Raw genomic sequence first — 8,179 nt, 5'->3', positions numbered from 1 at the left:
CCAGCGATCGCCACGGCTGCTACTCGCTCCCTCTTCGTTCCCTGCCACCACCACAGCGGCGGGCGAGGCGAGGCGAGCCCAAAAACACACCTGGGCCAAGGCATGGGTCTGCCCCTGGGGCGGGGAGAACCTCACCTGGGCAGGGCTGAGCCTGCGGGAGCACAGCCCTGCCCGTCCACGCTTCCTTGACCTGAGTCACGAGTTCCCTGAACCACAAACGTCAACACGGCAGCAGGCGTTGGACAGGCTCAGAAAGGGAAGAATCAGGTTTGGTTTGCTTTTTGAGGGAGAGAACGGCACTTGCCCTCGGCATGGTTGCCCCTACATTCACCCGTGTCCATATGGTGTCCATATTCACGGCAGTTCTCAGGTCCCTTCTCACACCTGGGGCAAGCAAAGCTGAGGAGAGCAGAGCAGTCCCACCGTGGCCACCAATAATCCTTACCCCACCTCTTCATAGGTCTCCCCATGGGTGACACCCACCCTACTGCATCAGCCCAGCCTGCACCAGGCTCTTCCCCAAGCTGAAGCCAGAGACCTCAGAGTGATTAAAACAGACATCTCCCTGGAGGAGCCAAATGTTTTCTTCATCTCTGGATAGCAAAGCCCAGCAAAACCAGTCATCCTCGCTGAAGCCCACACATATTCCCCGGTGAAGCAGCTCCTTTTCATGGTGAGCTGTTTCTCAGAGTCCTAAGGACAGACCAGTTAAATTAGGGCAAACAAGACTTTTCCCATCACTGGATATTTCTGCCCTGGAGAACAGCCTGAAAGGATCTGTCCAAACATTGAGCCCATGTTTTTACAGAGCACATTTCCCAGGAAAAGCAAGGCTGGTTCGCTTGGCAAGAAGAGAACAGAGAGCCCCAGGACTTGCTTTTCCCTCCATAACTGATCAAATATTATTTCATCTTTCTCTGCAGCAGCGCTTGATGTTTCTTGCGAGCAGAGACGGCTGCTGCTTGGAGCCTGGGTGCTGGGTGGTATTCAGGGGTGGCTGTTGATAGGACTCAGGTGGGCAAGGAGCCATCGGCAGCCTCAGCAATACTCACCCATCACCAGCTGACCCTAATCCCATGTACCAGAACACGGCACCTCTGATATGTATCATTCCCAAACAGCTGCCTGGAAAAGAAACCCTGCAGCAATAGCAGGCCTTGAGGTTAGGGGAAAAGGGACTGGTAAAACATGCCTGTGATGCATAGGATCTGATGGAGTGTATGATTGTCTGAAGGTGACCCAGATTTCACTCCGCTGATTTGAAGGTGATGGAGGGATACACGATTTGTGGGTGGATGTTCCCCCCCTGCACATGGGCATCGAGGAAAGCCTTGCCCCAAGCATCCCTAATGCCCTTTGGAACAGGACCAATACTCTCACAGCCTAACCTGACCCTGCTTTCTAGAGCCAAGCTTGAGGAGAACTGAAAAAAAAAAAAAAAAAAGGGAAAAAAAACTGGGAGAAAAAAAAAAAAAAGACTCATTTGTCGGAGACATGACTCGAAGCATGAGTCTCATTCCTCGCCACATGAAAGGCTCTGCTGCTGCGTGGTGGTCTTGGAGAAGAAAGGGGGGTCCTGCCGAGCTGGGACTTGGCAGGGAAGTCCCCCAAGCCGGGGCTGGAGTCGCGGCGTGATGAAAATGAATGCCGGCTTTGTGTACAGGTAGCTGGGGAGGATTTATGACCCGCCCAGTGCTACGAACACAGCCCGTGAATTAAAGCACTGTTGGAGAATCGGGAGGTTGTGACTTCAGAGCCATGGTCCTGCGGAAAAAAGACAGGGCAGATTGCTCTACATGGGCTCTAAAAATAAAAAGAAAATGCGAAAAGTTTCTTTAAAGCATGCATTTTGTGAGTGGTAGGCCCGGTGGGACCCCCACTTGCCTCACCGCCCTTCGACAGCAGCCCCAGGGCTGCCATAAATCCCACCAGGCTATACAAACTGCTCGGGGAGCACGGTGCAGACGTCGTGTTGTATAGATCAAACACCGCAGAAGTGGAAGCTGACTTTTTCCTCTGGCTCCGGACCTTTCTGGGGAACGTCTAATGGTAAAGAACTGGCACTGCTCTATGTAAGTCACCTTTTAATGGACCACATGGCACAATTTCCTTAAAGAAACTAGGCAGATACGTCAGGACATGACAAAACAGGACCTTACATCTTCTCTGAAATGCTGGAGGGGATGCAGGTAATCCCCTCGATAGCCCTTCCCCTCCTGTCCCACCTCTCCCCGCAGCGCTGGTGCCTCCCGTCAGTCCCCACCAGGCTGCAAATTGCCATGAACGGCGACGTCCCAGCAAAACACAATGACCACCTTGTCCACCGCCGCTATTAAACAGGCAGCGGTTTGGAGCAGGAGCTTGGGGTTTGGTCTGGGTTTGTGTACCAGAGCCACCGACCCAGAACGGGAGTTCCCGGGCACAGCCTGAACTGGAATAAAACCAAGTACCACTATTGAGAGCAACAGCACTAAACACTTCCTAAGCATGCACAATCTCCTCAGAACAAACAATTTCAGCCTGTTAAAAAATTTAAAATTTTATGATTCGGATGGGTTTTTTGCAGTGATGCAATTAGTATCTTATACAGACACAGCAGTCCAAGGGCTGCAAGCACAGCATTCAACAGACTTATTTTCCCTGCATTATTCTTTTCAGTTACTTAGTGACTAGTGGGATTTGTCATATGTTATGGCTATATTATACAGATTTGGGATTTCTGAGGCTTTGGGGGATTTCACAGAGGTGTCACTAGAGACGAGAAACAACAGCAGATCTTGGGAATATGATTTATTCCTAATCTTTCAGACTTTTAGAAAGCTGGGGCAGTGTGACTCGTGGAGACCAGGGAAATTTTGGGGCAATCCAGTCTTCTTTGAAAGACAACTAGATTCAGGTATTGCCCATGATATACTTGCCCATAATATTATAGACTGGGGATGGTCTGACAAGTTATTTTCCCTTGTCACAGCTGCTGGCCCCCCATATGGGACAGCACTGGGGGAAGGAGATGGGGCACAGAACGAGAGAAACCGTTGCTCCTGGGTGCAACACAGTAGAGTCCGTATATCTGAAAACACCCAGAAGAATGGGTAAAAACCTTGTGCTGGGGGGGATTTCAGCTCAGTTTTTATGCCTTATTCTGCATTCCCCGCACATCTCACCCTCTTTCTGCCAGGTTATATCATGGTTTTCCAGCAGAGGGGGAGATAGGATCACTTGTTCCACCACCAAGCCTCTTGCTCTGTCTTGTATTACTGGCATTAACAAGAAATTTAAGAAAATGCAGTATTATTGATCCCTGCATTCATAAAGCTAACACTTTTTTTTTAGTGGCCAGGACAGAGCGTTGTTTAGGAGGAGCCAATGTAGGTACCCATACGGCTTGTTCAGTAGTTTGAAGATCAGCCCCATCAAAGCACTGTAACAGTTAAGAAAATTAATTTAAAAGCCCTGCAATGTTTCAAATTTTTTATCTGTCCAAGCTATAAGGTCGTCTCTGCGGTATGGCCCTGACGCCACACTTAAGTGCATACGTCTTTTTTAGCAATATAGCCAATACAATTGCTCATGTGTTTAAGGCTAAGTGTTTACTCTGGTAGAAGATACGTTACCAGACCAGTTCGGTGTTCAGTGACACCAAATGAGGATTGGTATGTCCAGCACCAGAGCTGTGGTGGTTTTCTGGTCCTTAGGTGGACCTTTTCCACACCTCTCTGCAGCCGCTGGGTTCCGTAACTGGGACACGTGCCCGATGCACGTAAATGACACGGAGCTTTGTTGGTCCTTACCGTGCACCATCTCACCGCCAGCACTCAGTAGCTGGAGAATTTAAGCCGGGGATGAAAAACAGACGAACCTCAGGAAATGAGACGCACAACTGAGGCACAGAGGAAAAGCATGTTGGTGATTGCAGAGGTTGGTCAGCCCTGTTATCAGGACAAAACTTCTACCTGTGGTGTGAGACCATCACTGTGACAGTGACCACTCCTGCCAGCACCTGCAGACAGTGTTTGCTGTCACCCCACTGACATGGAGGATGATGACCAGGGTCAGATACAGCCTGCAGCATCCTTTCCCTGCCCTGCAGCAATGCAACACACATGGGCATGAGGTCTTCAAGACCGCAGAAACATCAACTAGTGCAGAGCATCTGCTCAGCAGCATAAACTATAGCAAACACATTGCATCTGTCTTATCCTTCTTAATACCTCTACTCCTGTCTTCTGTTTGCTATACAATATAAAGCCATCTTCCAAATTCAAACCCTGCTCTTGAAGGTGTCTGTGCTCGGATTTTGATTTTGAAGTTTAGAGATGAAGAGCTTGGTAACCAGCTTTGCTTCCTTGGCAAAATAGAAGTTATTTTACCAAGCTACTGTTCAGAGAAAGCTCTCCAGCGCTTGCAGAGAGGATGAGCGGAGAAAGCCCATGTGTGCTGCGAAAGCACGTGTGAAACAGCGAACTTTCCAAGGGCAGAGCTCCAATTGCTAGGCATAATTTCTTGATCTTGCCATATCTAACATCTTCTATAACCTCTGTACATTGCAACAATCTCTATATTTTTTTTTTAAAAACCCACCCCTGAATGAAAGGCTGTCTGCTCTGCAATTTCCCTGGGGAACCATGAGAGAACAAACAGCACATGGCAGGTGTCAGTCACATCGCTTAATGCACAACAGCAAGAAGCTTGGATACAACTTTGTGGGTATGATGTATCAAACAGAATAAAAAAGAACAGGACTCTGCCTTTAGATGTTCATAGTCTTCAATTCAGGAACGAAATTCAGATTTACAGTATTGCATGAATAATGTACTACAAACAAATTATAAATAGAATATTGGCATAAAAAAGGATGATTCCTTTTAGTAACTGTATCCCCTGCAGCGAAAACCATATGAATATACTAAAAATAAAAATCTACATATAAAGAAAATACAAATGTAAACTGCTGGACAACAACAATATTATGTTAGCTCTTGTAACATATCTTCACCCTGGAGCTAGGCTTGTGTAGACAGTCATGTTACCGAATGTCCTCTTCAGGTCCTATTTAAAAGATCAATGCATTCTGCAGGCAGAAATTAATTCCTGTTGTTGGGCCAAAGACATTTGAAGTGGAGACTTTTTGAAGTGGAACAAAATCCTGTATTGCTATCAGAGCGGAAGAGTGGGTGACCAAATTTGTTCACATTGAGTTAATCTACACCTGATTTTAAGAGTTGTAAATGAGGCGTTGTATGGCTGCTGATTAGAGGCTGGCAATGAAAAGTTCTTCAGTGTCAGGGAAAAGAGCTTTGCGATGGGAATAGTCCCAAAGTGACGATGCAAATTCCCACACAGGCTTTGCTGCAGCAAGCTCGCTGCTCACCCCAGCCTGCTCACAGCCTGTATCTCCCTGCTCCTGAAGAGCCCCAAGACTTCAGGTCATGGCTCATCCTCCTGAAGGTGACTGCGTCGCTATTGACAGCATGGCTAGCATCGCAAGCCAAAGGTTCAGAGAGTTAATTCAGATTTAGAGGCAAGGATCCAACACACATTTTAGACAAGTTCAATTCATAATGTTATAAATGGAACCATAACTTTTATATATATCACTTTTGGAACATAACACCTTTGAGAAAGGTTCTTTAATTTCACCTCTAACGTAGTGTGCCTTGCTTGACGCTTAAATCTCTCTCGCACGTCTCCCCCCCAGACGACCTCGCCTATCAGTGCGAAATTGTTGTTGTGCCTGATTGCACAAACCAGCCCAGTCTTTTACCTGGGAGACGTGCCACAAATAACTTTCGTTATATATATGGTGTGTTTCTGATGCTGCTATCAGAAAAGAAAAGATATAAGGCTTCGACAGTCTCGCCTAGATGCTGAGGAGGCACTTGACTGTGCAAAACAGCCATTTATATCAAAGAACGGCAGAAGTTTGGAAGATTTGGAAGAAGATAGATTTGGCAGATGGCCAGGGAGGCTCCTACCACGGGGACAGTGGAGTCCATCCCCCCCAGACCTTTATAAGCGTTGCCAAAACCTTTTTATGTCGTTCTGTCTTAACAGCGACATGCAGAGAGGCTGTAATGTGGAAAAGGGAGGTAACAATGGGGATCGCCTTAGGCCAGTTTCAACCCCCTGCTTTTCTCCCAGGCAAAAGCAATTTAGCTTTAATAGTATATATAAAAAAATATTTAAAAAAATATTAAACCCCTTATTTGAGTTCTGCTTGTGTAGGTGAAGAAAGAAGGACTTTCTGAACTCATCTGAAGCGTATTAGTAGGTAAGGGATTACATTAACATACACTCGAAGGTCACATAAAGGCAGTTTTCATTTCATTTCACTACAGAGTTTACCCATGTGCCACATTTCTTCGTGTTTAGCAAAGACAAGCCCCAGGGTCATTCAGAACTTTAATTACATTAGAATAACACGGTAAGAGGTCCTTTTATTTTGATAATTTACAATACCAGCTATTGAAATGAGCTTTGCAATTAATTTGGGAAATACACAAAGTGACACTTCTATCCCAGTCTTTTGTGGACAGAGGAAAATTCGCTGTGTGCTTAATAGCTGTAATAGCCCAAGACCAGGTTTTCTTACAATAATTACACTTTCTCTTGAATTTATTGAGGTTCAAGCTTTCAGTTATCTGCTGGGACCACTTCATTTATGCATGAAGCATCTCAGCCCACTTATGCAGAAGAAAAAGCGGGGAGATACAGACTCTCGTTTGAACACAAAATTCTCCATAGATCTCTTACTCTTTTTTTTTAACTAATATCTAATGAAGTTATAGATTCCTTGTGCATTTTTGTGCCTGTCCAGGAGCCCTCGGGGGAATTTTGCAGGCTATGTGCAAGTTCGAAGAAACAGGTATGGGGCAACTTGGGCTACAGCATGCCTAAGTGTCTTTCCAATGGCCATTTTTTTCTTTCTTCCAACACATGAAAACTAAATATTCTCATCTTTTGACTATTATCTTAATAATAAATAACCCATGGTGTTCTTGCTTTCTCTGGTATTGCTCTCTTATACTTGTCCACATCCACTACTTCTGGGTTAAGATCCCAAGCAGCTAAAAGCATTAGAGCCACCACTAACAGATGGGCTTGCATAGCATATGGGTAAATCACAATTTCAGGTTTAGGGGACATCTTCCTCACCCCAAATCATTTTAGAAAACAAAGATTTAGATTCTCGTGTTGCAGTGACTGTGTAGGGCCATCCAAAAGCCAGGTGATAAATCACATCAGCTTTGGAGATGGGACGCTGTCTTATGATGATGGCAATGGGAAGAAGCTGAATTGACATTTCCTTGACGTATCTGGAAGGTACACGTTCCTCATAACACAATTTTATCACAATCATCATTTTGCTGTGCTGAGAAGCTTTTCCCTGGTCTGCAACCAGACACACCAAAATTACAGTTAAGTCACTATGGGAAATAAAATGAGCTTCCTACTCCTTCAAATTAAAAGGAGGGTGCAGGCTGGACAAGAAACACACTGCTGCAATAGGACTTGATTGACTTTAATGTGGAAACAATTGCACAGTTTAATATATTCCCTTGCCAGAAAACTGGGAATTTGTTTCCAAAAAAGGGCAAAGGCCTCCGGGATGTGTCCTGATTCTCTGTCATTTGACCTGTGCTGTTGTCAATGATTTACCACGGCGTTTTGGAGTCCGGTGGGCTCCCTGCTTCTTCTAGAGGTGCTTGCCCCACAGCATCCTGAAGCCTAAAGCTTTCATTTGCAGCTAATCTATAGCAAACATTTACATATGGAAAAACAATGCGGTGGAGCCTGTGTCAGCTTTCTCCTTTGATTCTGTCTATGTGTTCGCTGGCTTTAACGGCACGTCATCAGGCCACGGCTACAGCATGCGGGGAGCTGGAGGCATTGCCTTCCCAGAGGTAAGTCTGTTACCCCCCAACTTTACATATAGAAATTACAGGCAAGTCAGTCAGCCCATCAATTTTGTCCTGACTTGAGGCATGTGCTCACTCTGCTCTCTGTAAACAGCTACCAGGAAAAAAAAATATTGGCAGTTGTCCAAAGCCCAAGCTAGGCATCGTAATTCCTTCTTATATCAACTGTTTGCACAATGGTTTTTCTTTTACAGATGACTATTAAGCCTTCTTAAACTTCCTTACCAAAATTACTATACTGGGTTTGGGCACTTGAAATG

General features: G+C 45.6%; 1 protein-coding gene across 1 annotated transcript in view; it reads left to right on the top strand.

Moving 5' to 3' along the window:
- The first annotated feature begins 7,782 nt into the window (after nucleotides 1–7,782).
- The window catches only part of C8A (complement component 8, alpha polypeptide), a 19,007-nt gene continuing 18,610 nt past the window's right edge, over nucleotides 7,783–8,179 (top strand). Inside the window, exon 1 of the mRNA XM_009698950.1 lies at nucleotides 7,783–7,904. Within this exon, the coding sequence (XP_009697252.1) occupies nucleotides 7,783–7,904 (122 nt within the window). The remainder of the gene's footprint in view (nucleotides 7,905–8,179) is intronic.

This window comes from Cariama cristata, unplaced genomic scaffold (assembly GCF_000690535.1).
Source record: "Cariama cristata isolate BGI_N322 unplaced genomic scaffold, ASM69053v1 scaffold864, whole genome shotgun sequence".
Lineage (NCBI taxonomy): Eukaryota > Metazoa > Chordata > Aves > Cariamiformes > Cariamidae > Cariama > Cariama cristata.
The sequence above is the reverse complement of the archived record's forward strand: the minus strand, read 5'-3'. Positions and strand labels throughout refer to the sequence as shown.